This window comes from Tinamus guttatus, unplaced genomic scaffold (genome assembly GCF_059628265.1).
Source record: "Tinamus guttatus ecotype Peru unplaced genomic scaffold, ASM5962826v1 Tinamus_guttatus_pri_ptg000093l, whole genome shotgun sequence".
NCBI lineage: Eukaryota > Metazoa > Chordata > Aves > Tinamiformes > Tinamidae > Tinamus > Tinamus guttatus.
The window spans coordinates 351,679-367,065 of NW_028288627.1; the positions used below are offsets into that span (position 1 = coordinate 351,679).

Consider the following 15,387-nt stretch of genomic DNA (forward strand, 5'->3'; position numbering starts at 1 on the left):
AAAGCACCTAAAAGCACCTACAAACACCCCAGGGAGCAGAGGACGAGCACCCGCCACGCTGCACGTATTCGCAACGGTGCCGGGGAGCAATCCGGCTGTTACGGCTGCTGGAAACGTGGATATTCAGGAGGAGGGCACCCGAAAACACAGCGGCGCAGCAGCTGCTCTTGCTGTGCAGAGCCGTGTGGTACTTTGGTATATAGCTGTCACCTAATTCCTTGTGAACCAGGTGCTTTTTCCACTGCGCAAACTGCCTGTGGCGGCCTTTTGTGCATGAACTAGCACGAACAACAGCACGGTTCTTGACGGAGGCCGCGCTCCGATAAAAGGACACAAAAGCAGGAGAAGCTCGCAAGTCTATTCTGCCTTCTCCAAAGAACACGACAGAACTAGGGGCTTTCTGACAAACCGAGGATGCAGACCTTTATGGCACGGAAGAGATTTAAACTGAACTTCCCCTGCCATCTCAGAGTGCTCCCGGGCTCCCACCACCCACGTTGTGCCAACGCAGCCACCTTATCCAGAGCCCTCTCCCCAGGACTCGGTCCCTTACGAAGGGGTAACATCGCACGAAGGCCTGACCCTTTCCAAAAGCTCTGAGATATGAAAAGGGAGCCGACCAGGAACACGCTGTGGCACTGCCCAAGGCCACGCGCCTGGACGCGGCCTTGGGACGTGCCTTTTCCTTCTCAAACCCACCTGGCACTTTTGGGTTTCGCCCGACGCACGCTCTGCTGGCCGCAGAGAAGGTGGACGGCTCTACAACGCTGCCCACAAATGCCCTTCCCCTCACGAAGAGGCAAGACCACGACATTTGTACCGTGATTTAGCAGCCCTGGGCAGAGCAGGGGATACGGTCTAGGTGCTCACACCTCATCTCCAGCGGCTCTGCAGCACGTGCCAGCCTGGAATGCCTGGAAGCGTTTGCCTTTTCCATTTTCCACTCTCCACCAGGCCTGCTGCAAAGCAAACCATTACTTACGGAGAGCTCAGGGCCAGCGTGGTGACACCATCATTCTCCATGCAGACAAGCGTAACTTGCTGCAGGCAAACAAACTTACAAGCACATATTTGGTCCTTCTTTAAAATCCCATTCGATTCTTTAATTGACCTTGTTTATTTCCTTCTCGGGAACTGAGACATTTAATTGCGCTGAAAAAGTTGGTCAATAATTACAGCATCTCATTAATACCAGTTACAGTGCCATAAATATACCCACATAGGTAATTACTGCTCTATAGAATTAGATCAGGTATTTCCTAGTACCTGCATCAGTCGCTTACCTGTAAACATCCAGCAACTGATGGATAATGTACTTAAACAGGAGGTCAATGGGAGAAATAGGCTTCTAATATTAAACAACCATATCTTCATAAAACTTTGCTTTATAACAAAATATCTTATTAAACACAACTTCTCCTATGCGTACGTATGTATATATCATATATAAGTGTTGGCTTTAGAGTTCCACTATAAGGCAGCAAACGCCTTTCACTACCCAAATGGAAAATACATCTTCAGTAAAGCTCTAGCTTATAAAAGCATCATCTTATGTTACACGGCTGCCATCTCCCCATTCTGCGTGATGGGTACCAGGGTCCCACAGACCCGCGCTGCCGACTCTTGCTCTGTTTCGTATTGCTCATCTCAGCAACACCACCAGATGTACATCTCTTGGCAGGGGGATGAGGCACAAATAATTAACTTAAATCCTCCCATTTCATCACTACCCTGGATGCCGAACCAGTCTCCTCCGAACGGATCCTACATCCTGACCCTGAAGATTACGAGATAACACTTCACGCCCTCCCCGTCCTACCCCACCCCGCAATCTAGGTAAAATATGAAGAAGAGAAACACACAACTCCAAGGATATAAAGGAGCTCAGTGATGGGGACAAAAGCATCACGGGAAAGAAAGTGCACGTGGGATTGAGAACGCTTCAAAATTAAGGTCAGAAGTTCACGTGTAACTAGAGCCCTTGCTGCCCAGCTCGACAAACTTTTTATGCAGTTGCTAATAACCAAGGAATTTGAAAAGTCTTCAGCTTGTCAGGGTGACAGCAGGGCAGGTGGGACACAGTCAAGTGAAACGGCTGTCTGATTTACAAGAGATAGAAAGGAACGAGGGTCTCGCAGCACAGGGAAAGGGAATCTGCTCGGAGGCAGAAAAGAGGGGCTAATTCAAGCAGCAGCACACAATGCCTACAAGGTGCGTGAGGGGAAAGCTGATCTAGGGGGGGAAAAGCTGCTTTACAATAAACGTGAGAAGAGTTGCTCATTTACTGACCTTCCATAAACTGATCTGAGTCAGAACTTCCCTAGTTCAGAACTTAGGCAGGGACCTCGCAGTCACAGGCTGGGGAAAGTGCTAAATTTCTGCTCTGGTGCAACAGAAACACACATAAAAACATCAGCTTTAGGCTCACTCTCTCCCAGGAGAGCCACCTCAGCCGTTCCACCTCCAGTGCACACTGCCACGACGCTGAGTGCTTCCACTGGCTCTTCCCAGCACTGCGGCGACGTTCCCGTGCCGAGGTGGGGAACGGAGCTTCAGCTCAGTCCTGTCCTCTTACCTTGAGCCCACCTTCTGCCTTCCAAAATCTCCTCTGTAACTTGCACGGGCAAGCTACCAGGGCCTCCAGGTTTTCAGTGCTACAGGACGGGCACAGGAATCGAGCCTTTTCGTCAGCACTCAGAGTGGGACAGCACAGATACAGACCACAAATTCCAAAAAGAAATCTTCCCTCTGAGAGGGTCTCTTCCGTATTCCCACCTGGTTCAGTCTCGCCAACCAGGGGAATTAAGGATGCAGGATGCACCAAATACCTGAGCTCGGATTCAAGCTGAACACTGTTGAACATCCTTCCAGTGAACTCAAGCACAACAAAAAGTTGAGAGAGAGCACCCAGCTAGAAAAAATCCTTCAGCCAGCTAAAGCTACAGTCAGATAGCTAGGCAAAAAGGGTGCTCTGTTGTATCAAAAAAAAGAAACCCACAAAAAACAGCTCCCTAACTTATGGGCCCTAGCACTCTTTAGCTTGAACAACTGACCATTCATGCCAAATCACGAGTATACCGGAGCATCGATGAAAACATCAAGGTATTGGGCACACTGAAACACATGCGCTGAAGTCAACTGCCACCTCGAGGTCACCTGCACTGGATGGTGGGCATGGTTCTCACATCAGGGCATGCTCTCCGGGCTAAGAAAGTACCTGCTATAAACACAACCAAACCTCAGCCAACCGGCTGAAACAAAAACCCTGCAAAAACTCCTTAATGCATGTGTGTGGGGGTGTGTGGGGTGTGCACACACGTGTGTGCACAAAGGTCAAAAGAGGCTATTTCATTCTGGACTCTACATAAAGTTTATCTCCATCCCGAATGCCGTAAGAATGCAGCGCTCGGGAGTTGTACTTCATCTCCTCGGGCCCAAAGGGAGCTTCGTGGTCCAGGTAGAAGAGCAACATGTTGCTTGTCGACAGCTGCACTACAGTTTTCAATTGCTTCTTTAATTCTGCCACAGTCTGATCAAGGCGGATCGACATCTCTTCTACCTTATCCTGGAAGTGAACTTCCACTTTCGCGCTGCTCTGTGGCCGAAGATCCACTACTGCCAAAGGTTCCAGTTTCCCATACTTTGTTACCAGCTCGTGATACCTGAAAAACAGAACAGGTCCGGAGTTATGTCACAGTTCCTTATACAGCCATTGCATTCTTCACAAGACACTTTATTGCTTTTTTTAAACACTACCACTCTGTAGGAGCAATCATCCAACGGTGTTACTAGATTGGAAAAGTTAGTATCTCGATGGAGAATACAGGGACCAGTTTACAAGAGGGAAGTGCAGAGTTCAAGTGCCCAGAACTATTTCATGAGAACCAAGAGCAGAACCCAGAGAGTGCTGAGCGATCCCTGTCCTGTGTTTCAGCGAAAGATTCACATATGGCCCTACTGGAAACATCTGCTGGCTTAAGTGACAATTACCTCAAGGTGAGCAGGAAGGATGAAGCTCCCACAAGTACAGAATATTGCTGTGCTAGAGCTCCCAGCCTGCAGTGCCCTCCTCTTGCCATGCAGGTATCCCGCACAGGCACGACCAAAGAAACAACCCATTTGCCAAGGAATCTCAAAACACTGCTGGGAGCACTCTTAGTCTATTTTACTCACGTAAGACAATTCTCATCCCTAATTCAAGTTAAACGACCTAAGCAGACATCCACGAGGAAGAAATCTGGAATGGTACAAGTCCCATTTTTCTGTTTTCTAGCATGACACAACACAGATCACACCACGCTTCCCAAGCGTGACATGGAAAAGGAAAAAATAGAAGCGGAAAGCCCACCCACGCCAGTCAGCTCGTCTCACACCGTGCCCAGGCTGCACCGCAGCGCACGCACCAAGCCAGGGCGCTTTCCCGGCACCACGCTTCCCGGGAGCACAGCACCCCGGGGTCACCCGTGTCAAGGTGAGCAGCCACGTGCTTTGGAAAGCAGCACCATAGCGCAAACCGCACTGCCCTGGTAGGGTCACTGCTGCTCTCTGTGCAAACAGCCTGCCCCCGAACAAACAAGTGGGCTGCTCCCCCACGGAGCAAGGCCTCTATCCTGAAGGGACATGGGAATTTACTGGCTCCGTGGCCACCAGCAACAGCAGCATCTCACTGCCCGGCTGGGAAAGAGGCAAAAAGTCAGTGCAGAGCGCGACGCAACCGAAACAAGGCAGCTGGAGGGCTGCACAGAGGAGCGGCGTTTCGGAGGGCTCCCCTGCGCGCCGCACAGAAAGCTCCTTCTGTCCCCGACGCGACGCCGCGCTGAACGCCGCCGCTGCCACCGGCGCATCTGGCAACGCGGCCGGCCCCCGGGACCGCTGCTGAAGGCGGCAACGTTCCTGCAGGACAGCAGGAGCTCTGGGAATGGGCTGAGGGCCGCGGCACACTAGGATTTCCCTAGTAAGTCTGCTTCGAGGTGCGGTGTCCAAAGGCAGGTGAGAAGTCCTGGGAATGTGCTATGCTCACCCATGTGCAAGCTGTACACACGTACAGGGCCAGGCAACATCATCTTTCTCTAGTCAAGGAAAGGCAGAAGAAACTTTGCAGTCCACCCCTTGCACACCAACCACAAGCCACAGGCAAAGCTAGAAGTCCACTCCAGCAGACACCCTCATCTCAGCAGGGACGAAGGCACTCTGCTCTGCCACGGCCTGCTGCCAGGCACCAGACACCAGCAATCACCCCCCACAGCCTGCCGGCCGCCACTGACGACGATGCTGGAGAGCCGAGCGTGGCTGGAGGTGCCTCTCGTGCACTGCACCCCAGCAGGGGCTCGGTAAAACCCCTCGGAAGCAGCGAGGTCGCTCGAGAAGGCCCCCAGTGCTGGGCTGTAGACACAGCGCTGCTCTCCAGGACAGCCATCACGCTGCCCCCTGCGCTCCTCTTCCCACCCCTTCGAGCTGCAGTCCACGAAGAGCTACAACACAAGCGGGGCGGTTTAACCCCGGCCAGCTTGCTGCATGGTTATCACACACTACGCATCTACAGGCAGGGGGAGGGAGCTTGCACTTGTAAGTCTTCCATGCGCAAACGTGTCTTATTCCTCCGCTTGAGGCAGCACTGCAATGCAGATGCTGTACCCCAGCAACAACGTGCATCTGTCCTGATCAGATTCTAATTGCAAACCACCCTCGGAGAGACTGCACTGGACCTGGGAGCAAAGTGGAGGAAGTTTTAACAACAAACAAACAAAAATTCACTCCGCAAAGGACGTCAAGTTTCGGTGCTTATGAGAATCTTATGCAATCTGGCCCTTGGCACTAAGAACACCTCTCAGCCCTCTGCAGCCTCACTGGAAAATATCCTGAAGTGGCACATAACCCCTCCAGAACAGAATAACCCCCTTTAGGAGCCGCTCGAGTCTCCTGGAAACGCTGCACGGATGAAGGGATTCAGACAAAGAGCCCATTGATTACAAGGAGGACAGTAGCACTGTTTAAAGGTTATGGGATCAGCAGAGGAGGCAAATCTCTTGTACTGGAACAGCACAGAGAGACAGCAGGTTCACCAACATATTTCCTTTCACAGCCCAGCTTTATGATGGGGGTACCCTGAGTTGCTTGGGTATCCCTGAGTACCTGGAAACACCGCTCAGTTGTGCGTGGTGCTGCCCTGCATTCCGGGCTGTGTTGCTGTCCCTTCCAATGCTTGTTTCGTCTTTTTCTGCCTGAACGGCTTCTAAAATTACAAGCCAAGACTTGTCCTTAGGAAAAGACACAGAGGGATTACCAGTTGTCTTGCTCTCCTAACTGTATTAGTAGCATTCACCTCCAAACTGATGCTTAGTGAACCTTTAACAAATACTATAAACACTGGAGCTGTTGGTATCCACACTGCTCCCTATTCCAGCCTTCTGAAGCACTTACTGTATTGCCAGGTCAAACACACAACTCTTTCAAAAAAAAACCTCCGAGTTAAACTAAAGGCAACACTGACAGGCCAACAAAACACTGACCAGATCTCTGTGATCCCTACCAGGCCATACCTTGAACCTTCTCTACCACGGTTTATCCCTGAACACCCACACTTCTCTTACTCTCTTCTGTAAAGAAAAGATTAAGTTCACTGTTTGAAAAGTACATGAGGGAAAGTGCACTGTTCTAGTGCAAAATACATGTAAATGCTGTAGCTCGATGCTCCTTCCTCACCCCATTAAGGAGTAAGTAGATGGCTTAGAGAAGATACTGACTGAACAGCATCTGTCTAAGTTCATTAGTTTACTAAGATTAACAGATCATTGGGCATACATTTCTGGCAAAGAAAAACCATCAGATTTCTGATCTGCAGGCTTATAAGCGAGGGGACAGCTTCCTAACGCCAGGACATTCCACAGGCCAGCTGGTCAGGAGAATTAGATGTCTCGGCTCAGCACCAGACAGGAAGATCTGTCCTGGCTTTGGGGGACGCCCAAACACAGGTGAATTATGAACTAGCCACCGGGGAGGCCAGGGAGCAATGAAGATCCTTAACCAAACAGTCATGTTGTGAAATGGCACTAGACGTGGACACTTTAAGCCTGAATGTGACTCACAAGTGATTCAGCAAGTCACTGGACAACAATCTCAATATGAATGACATGACCTAAAACGGAATGAGGAGGACAAGACAGAAGGAAGGCAAAGAACGTTCTAAGGAGCAGCTAGCCCCAATTCCATATATCATCCATCAAGTCACCTTTTATTGTGCCTTGCTTCCCTTTCAGGCCTGCTCTGCATTTCAGAGCAACGAATTCATACCTGAAGGGGACTTCCTCCTCTGGGAACTCCATGTAATACCGGATGAAGAATCGTTCGGAGTCCTCTCGCTCCCCATCGGCCACGATGCTGCCGTTGAGCTTCACGATGGATGGCAACCTGCTTGCAGACACGAGAAACACAGTCAGCAGAGCAGAAATGCAGCCGGGGTGCACGCGCAAGCAGCCAGGGACAAAAGCTACATTCTGCAGCATGCCAGGTAGCTAAAGCCTCTGTTCCCTCTCTGAAGAGGGCAAGTTCCATGCAGTTTCTCCAAGAGAGTTTTAAAAAAGCATTATCATTTGAACACACTCATGGATTGCATGCACACACATACGAGGCACAAGAAATTCTCTGAAAAATAATACAGAATTTAGACGGAACATTGCCACTTCTTCCTTTCTGTCCCCCAAGGGAAAACGCCAGAGCCTCATAACAGCTCTGATTACCCGCTCCCAGGCGCTCACTGCTGTTTAACACAGCCATGAGCAGCACAGACGAACAACAGACCTGGCTATTAGCAGCTTCCTGCGCTCCTCAGTGGTGTAGGACTGCAGCAAGGGGATTCCTAGCAATTTGACTTCCTCGAGCTTGGGAAAAGCATTGAGCTTGTCAATGTCTTCCCAGCAATGCAGACCTGTTCCAAAGAAATGACTTGCTTAAACACTCACAGATAATACATAATATTTCAAGGAATGTCAGATGTGGCCAAAGAACATATATGACAGGGCTGCATCAACTGAAGCTGCTTGGAGAAGTCCACTTATTCCTGCTGAAATGCCACAACAAATCTCTTTCATTTATTTATAAAAGGCAGTAGCTTAAGTTCTCTCATGCTGTTGTTTTAACCCTAGAAGGATGATCCCAACAGGGAGCTTACTTTTTACGTGCCATTCAGTCCTTGGCTTCATTGCTGAATACCAATTAGCACCTGCACGGATAGCTGCTTCTATAGGGGGATGCTGCCTTAAGTAGCATTGAAGTTACCAGGGTGCATGCCGCTTTAGAGGTCAATAAACAGCCATCAAATGGCTTTAACTTGCACATGTAAACAACCTGGAACCAGTCTGAACTCCCAATCCAAAGGTGAAACAGTCCCCTAAGCCATCCCGCCATTTAATAAAAAGGTCTTAACTCATTTTTAGCCCATAAAAATCTGGCATGTGGGATAATAAGGCAAGTAGAGGGGGTAAAATATTAAATAAATGTGGAGGATCAAGCCTAGTGATTACATAGTGATACCAACATCAGTTTCTTTGCTTCCTTTTGCTGTGAATGCAGAAAAGTTTAATGTAATCCTTTTCGGCTCGATGTTCCAGATGCTTAAGCTAAGAAAGCAAGTTAGAAAACCATTCTGTCAGAAAACCAATCAGCAGCTCCACCTCTGCAGTACAGAAAACATGGAGAAAAAAAAAAGAACAATAAAGAACAATTACAACTTTACAGATGATTAGAATTCTTGTTTAAGCTGTGCCTGTCAGGAGACTATAAGTTCAAGCCTAAGCCTTGTGTTGCACCTTCTCTCACACTCTGCAGGAAGCAATGCTGACTGCAGGCAACCTACTAGTAACAGAGAACTAGCAAGCCACGACACCAGGACATAATTCCAAAGTACATCAGAGCGAGCATTTTTCACCTACTGCAGGGGAAAGATTTTGGTCAATAGCTTTCCCCTACACTGAGAACTAAGAGCATGCAGCTTCCGGGCTCTCACCTGATTTGTGCAAATTGATGGATCGCAAGTTTGGGAACAGCCTTGCTAGAGAATCTTCCGACTCTTCAATGGTTGTTAGGTTGTTGTTAGCCAGAATAAGTGTGTCCAGTGATGGGAACATAATCCCTAATTTTCGAATTTCAGTCCAGTCTTGAAGATTGTTGTCAGTTATGTGGAGTAATTTGAGAGACTGACAGCAAACCGGAGAACAAGACACTGTTTCATAGTCATTAAGGCACAGGAAGAGCTCCTCCAAACTGCAGAAGAGAAGAAAGATCATATTATCATTTCAATATTCCTTCTGAAATGCTTACCACCTTTCGTAGAGGGATCTGCACATGCAAGTTTAAGACAGCTTTCTCTAAAGGATCTGGTGGGATTTGAAACCTCAATGTGGTGAAGGCCTTTGAACAGTCAAAACGGAGGGTTTCAACTTCACTCCCATCCACAAGTCTCTGCCACAGATGAAAAATACCTCTAAACATTCCCCTAACCCTCAAAATACTTCTGCTGGTAATAATCATATAAGAGATTGCTCAGAAAAACATTCTACATTCTACATTCATGCCCAGCAAGCCACTAGTCGAACCCCCACAGTTATTTCATCTGCTGTAACAGTCAATGTTCATCACTTAATTTAGAAGTATACAACACAGACAACCCTTTCTGTCCACATTATTGGTGGTACAAAGAGATATCTGGTATCAAACTGGAGCCACTGAGGATACGTAGGGAAGCAGAAGGCCACTGCCAAGGTGGACCACAGCCAAGCCACAGAATCAACAAATTCTCACAAAAAAGCACGATGAAATATTACTTGTCAAGTGGCCAGACCCTCAGATTTACATGCCTTTCAGGAGTCACTACTGCGGGTGTGCAGCGTGCCATTCACTTGGCAGTGACTCAGAGGAGCGCAGGCCACCTCCTGAACTGTCGGGATCACTACCATCTCTCAGCACTACTGCTCAGATGTGAAAGAAGGGCCTTCGGCTTTGTAGAGCCAAACAACTTCAGCTTTAAAGACAACATGAAACATTCAGCTGGCCAGTTTCCAAGCTCCCAAAGAACAAATCCCTTTTCCCTCTCTCGGTCAAGTCCATTTTCTTACCCCTCTCACTCCTCCCCACCAGGGGATTTGATAAGGGAGACTTGACCTGCACGCAGCGAGCACCCTCCCCGTGCCAAACTCCCCGCGCTTACTCCGGTAATTCCTGCAGGATTGTGTGGACCGTTTCCCAGGAGGTTTTGCTGTTGTTGAGCACGAGCTTGCGAACCCCGGCGAAAGACCCAGCGCACCTTCTCTCTAAAACGGACAAACTGAGAGGATTGGAACTCAGGTTTAGAAACTCCAAGTGGGGAACGTTGGACACGATTTTACTGACCTAGGCGGGGAGAGAAAGCAAGAAAAGAAACACACAAAAAAGAAGTGTTTATCAAGCAGTAATCGGACCTCATGCAATCATATCCCATCTCCTAAAAGGGGGCCCTTCAGAATGACCGTGAGACAAGGAAATTACATGGGGGATGGGGAAGACTTCTTGATAACTATCTGTAATTCATACTCCAGGAATTCACTGATCTAGATTGATTGGTTAATTGCTCATTCACCCCAACAGTTCATTTCATTACAGTCTTGGAGCAGCTTGATAAGAGAAAGCAGGTCCCTTGGGAGAGGTCACAAAATCCACCCGAACACCAAGCTTGAGAAGCAGCACGGTAGGATCTTAGAAAACTGCTCTAGTCCTCTTGCAGGGAGGCAACTGGTATGTCCCTTGAGGTTACGGCTGTCACCCAGAGCACTTGCTCAGCATTCTACTGCTCGCACTAGCCAGAGACCACCCTGTTTTGCCCACTGTAAAAGACAGAAGCCCACTGCACACCTAGAGTGAATTCCTGACTGGATTGCATTATTCTGATAACAGCAGCTTTCTTAACAACCAGTTCAAATGTTCAGCCAACTGTGCTTGGGGCTACTTTCTCTTTTGTGTGTACCAAATGTGTACCTGAGGGCAAATCAGCAGATAGTACAGAAGAAGATCAAAAAATAGGAAGGAAAGCCAGATACAGACAGTGTGCACCTCTGGAGTGTGGATACACAGTGGATCGTGTGATTGGTAGGTACTGATCTGAATCTCACCTATACGTAGAAAAATACTGGAACAGGTTAATAAACGATCAATTTGTAGGCACCTAAAAGAAGATTAAGCGAGAAGAACAACCAGCCAATGTCAATTTGTAAAGAACACATCTCATCATCCTGGTTTTCCTCCTCGACTGGATAACTGAATCAGTGAGAAGCAGCAGATATAATGGAACAACAGCTTCTGACATGACACACACCAGTCTCGCAGGCAAACCGGGGGTTACAGCTGTCATCCCCTCCCACAGAGATGACACCTTTTCGGCTAACACAGGCGTCGGCAGGACAGGGAGAGACCCATCCAGCCCCTGACTTGGCAACATCTGGGCCAGAGTTGGAACATGTATGCAAATCTGCATTCTCGAGGCTAGAACTGATGATAATTTTTAGGTCGTACGTCTTGTTCTTTTTCACATATTTCTAACAATCAACCCTGTCATAAAAGCAGGGCATACGCCAGTGAGGAACGACGACACTCGAACGTGCTGTGATTTTTTTAGTGGTATTACACTGCATTTACCTAGCATATTTCAACTGAGCTCTTCAAAGCATTCTATAACAGCATTTAGCACTAATTAACAAAGCCTCAAAATGTCCTAGAAGGCAGATGTTATTAAACCTGTTCTGCAGGTGCAGAAACTAAAGCAGAGAAAGAAAAAGTACCTTGCCTCGTGTCACAGAGTCAGTAGCAGAACCGAAATCAAATCCCAGTCCTCTGACCTGCTGATTCTTACTCCGTTAACAAACTGCACTGCTCATTAACCTCCTGATGTTTGAAATGACAGTTCCAGTGCTTTGCATGATAGAAAATACATTTGTCACCTATAGGCCAAGACCATAAGTCAATAGGAAAAAGGAAGCAAATGCTCATATGGATTACATCCATCAAGTTTACCGCTCTGTAGTTGTCAAAGGAAATAAACATCAACTTCAAAGATGAAAAAGAACCCACAAAAAACGTGGAAACGCATATCTCCTTAAACGAGCACAATACTCTTATAACCCGCAACGCATTCACAGTCATAGCAGCAGCCACCCAAGCTATTCAGAAAGCCTTTTTTACCTCATGCCAATCTTCCAGCTTATTGTCAGAAAGATCCAGCTCTGACACGTGCGCGCAGAAGGCAGCGATTTCGTTCTCATCCCCTGCACAGGTTATGCCGCAGCTGTTCAACACCAGCACACTCGGAAGGTTGAGGCGATCTGAAACGGGAAAAAAGATGCCCTCCAGTCAGCACTGCATTCCTTAGACACGGGACACTACCCCTCGGTCTCAACAAGCACAAAGAAAATGAAATTCGGCAAGAGAAAGGGATCCAACAGTAATTACCACAATTTATACATATTCAAGGGATCCCCGGACATAAATGTATTTTACAACAAGGGTGTGACATAAATCAGGAAGCCTTCTTGCCTCTAAATGAGGAGTGTCATTCTGCATCCACGCTCATTTACTCCATGCACCGCAGCAAGGACAGGCCGCACACTTGTCCTTCATAGTCCGTGTCCTATCAGTGCCTGCCAGAACTTAGGCTCTTCCTCAGGCATCTGCTACTGCAGATAGGACACGGGTCTACGTGGACCATTAGCTGTACCGAGTCACAATCCCTTCTCTTGTACTTAGCTCACTGTTGGGTAGGAACTGCATGGAAATTATTTGAACATTTCTCTCCTAAGCTTTTCCTTTTCAATAAAATAACATATTGATGCTCTTATGACCTGTGAAACCTAGTTGCTTGCTCTGCCTTTTATACTTCTGCTAAATTTTGCTCCAGCCCCTTCTCCCACAGGTAAACATTCTTGCAGCTACTTCACAAGCAAGGACTTGGATCACAGTCACGGCCCGATTTGCTGATGCATAACCATGACAATGAAAATAGCTATGGATTTGCAACAGAAAACCATTTCAACACCACAAGTTCACGTTCAAAGCATGCCATCGATCCTACAGTCCTTCAGAATGCAGCTCTCACCTCTGCTGAGTACCAAAACCCACTAAAATTTAACAGCAGGCTTCTTCCTAAAACGTAGTCCCTTTCCTCTCTCTCTGGTACTTGACGACTGCATGACTAGAAAGGTATTGTAACAGCAGACAATCATCAGAGCAATTTGGGTTTCAAATTCTTTAGCACTGGGCTTCTTTAAAGAACAGTACAGTGCTTTGGAAATTATTCATGAGGTACTTACAAGTCATGTTTAAGTCACATTATAAGAATTATAGGCAAGGTCCCTCTTCTCAGGTAAGTGTATCTCCCACATAGGAAGGAGAAAGGGGGCTGACTGCGTATTCCATTAAGGTGGTTTTCTGTTCTTGTTAATGTTGGGAGACAGGCAGTACATTTTATCCTCAACTGAACTCAAGCACTTCTTTCTCCTCTGTCAAACCCAGTTATTGTAAATCCACCCAGCTAACTTCCATGGCTATTTTCCCCCTTTGGGGCTGGTTATGATACAAATTGACCTGACGGAATTTTAAACTATAGCTACAACTCAAGATAGTCAAAAGGTTACACAAAGAAGCAGCGGTTCCGGTGGGATAAATGTGAATCTCAGAATCATCTGAATAAACAGAGAATCAAATGCTCACACCAGAGTTTGAGGGAAGACTAAGGGGTGCCAGATTGATCCAGTTTAAAAAGCTGGAAATAGTGACATGGATTTTGCATTAAAAGAGGCTGAAGGACACACGTGAACAGCAGAGCGCTTCAGACACACATCTCTCAAACTCCCTCAAGGCAACACGGGCAGAAGCAGGGGAGAAAGAAGCATTTCTCCATAATGCCAGTATAAGCTTGCTCAGAGTGCTTTGAGAAGTGAGCTAAAGTGAACCACAAACTAACCTGGCCCACTTGACTCAAAAGAAACCTATTTGGAGATCAAATGACTCATTGTTTAGCTTGATAAATGGCCCAGGCCAGTGTACACCTGACTCCCTCTAAACCTGTGGGCACTCATGTAAGTTGATGGGGCTACGTAATACCATTACCATATGGAGCTGCATAAGCTTTGAACTGAATTTATGTTTTAAGCCACCTCTGCAAAAACACATCTTGTTATGGGTACTAGTAAAACAGTTAGTGTCTCATTTTATTTGCAAGCAAAGTTAAATAAACCCTTAATACGTGAAAAAGGCAGTCATGTGCAAGTGAGAGCAGAAAATAAATGCAAAGTAGGCTTCCCATAGTTAAGAAGGAAGGTCAGGAGATGTCCAACTACACGGAGCCTGGCAACGATTAGAGCACACTGATTTGACCAAGACAGACTGAACAGTAAGAAAGACATGGTAATACAAGTATTCCAGTTCTCTTCAAGGCAATTAGGGGGATTCATCCTTCAATATGAGCAAGGACAACAGAGGACCTGTCCTGCACAAAACCCCACACAGGTTCAGAATGACAGAAACCCTACCTTTCATAGGCGAACCCTGGGGCGTTGCTGGAACATGCACTCCCATACCAGGACCACGACGATACGGGAAGTTCTCCGGGCTGTATTTCTCACAAAGAACTTGCATGAAACTTCTTCCACTGGGCTGGTCCATACTCCCTTTTTAGACTTCTAATTCATGCAGCAAACACCAAAGGACATAAACAGTCAGTTACTAATAATCACCTCCAGTAGCAGACTCTAGAAACACAGGACAAAAGGTGACCCACTGTGTCATGGGCTTCATTTCTTCTGAACTGTACATTAGTCTACCAGGTTATATTGCAAATTTAAACTTCAAGTAACACGTTATTTGAAAAAAAACAAGGCTTAATATACACAAGTACATTCAATCCTACCATGACAGGTCAAGTACAACACCTCCTGACCCCACACACTGCTCCAGAATTACCCAGCTCCCAGAGCTCCCCAGGTGCAAGAGAACTTATTTGCCCTTACAAGTGGACTGAGATTTGCATGCATATTCTCATTTGCAGGGTTGCAAGGCAGGCAGAGAAGGAAGAGCTGTTTAAGAAAAGGAAATTTCTTGAAAGGGTGTTCGCATCGTGTCACTTCCCTTTTCTCTAGCTCAGGACTTTCAGTCAAGAGTGGCTTTGGGGATTCTAATTGCTGTGCTCAGTGTGCCGAAGTTACAGCTAGGTCTTTAAACTCCAACGCAAAACGACTCTTCTGTTGGCTGGGGACAATAATATTTATCCGCTGTCACTTGCTTTGACAGATTATGATGCACTCCAACTGCACATTTGTGATGGAAACATGCTTCCCACGAGAGACGCCTGCATTTCAGCTAAGTAGACAA

The 15,387-nt window shown here is 47.3% G+C and overlaps 1 protein-coding gene across 1 annotated transcript; it reads right to left on the reverse strand.

Annotated features, from left to right (window-relative positions):
* Window positions 1-2,692: 2,692 nt before the first annotated feature.
* On the reverse strand, window positions 2,693-14,697 carry TBCEL (tubulin folding cofactor E like). Its single transcript, XM_010215192.2, has 7 exons — window positions 14,550-14,697; window positions 12,205-12,344; window positions 10,202-10,383; window positions 9,002-9,258; window positions 7,798-7,924; window positions 7,291-7,407; window positions 2,693-3,662 (listed from the first exon to the last, which is right to left on the reverse strand). Exons 1-7 carry the CDS (start codon window positions 14,680-14,682, stop codon window positions 3,344-3,346), a joined length of 1,275 nt encoding a protein of 424 aa, XP_010213494.1. The 5' UTR covers window positions 14,683-14,697; the 3' UTR covers window positions 2,693-3,343.
* Between the last annotated feature and the right edge of the window lie 690 nt (window positions 14,698-15,387).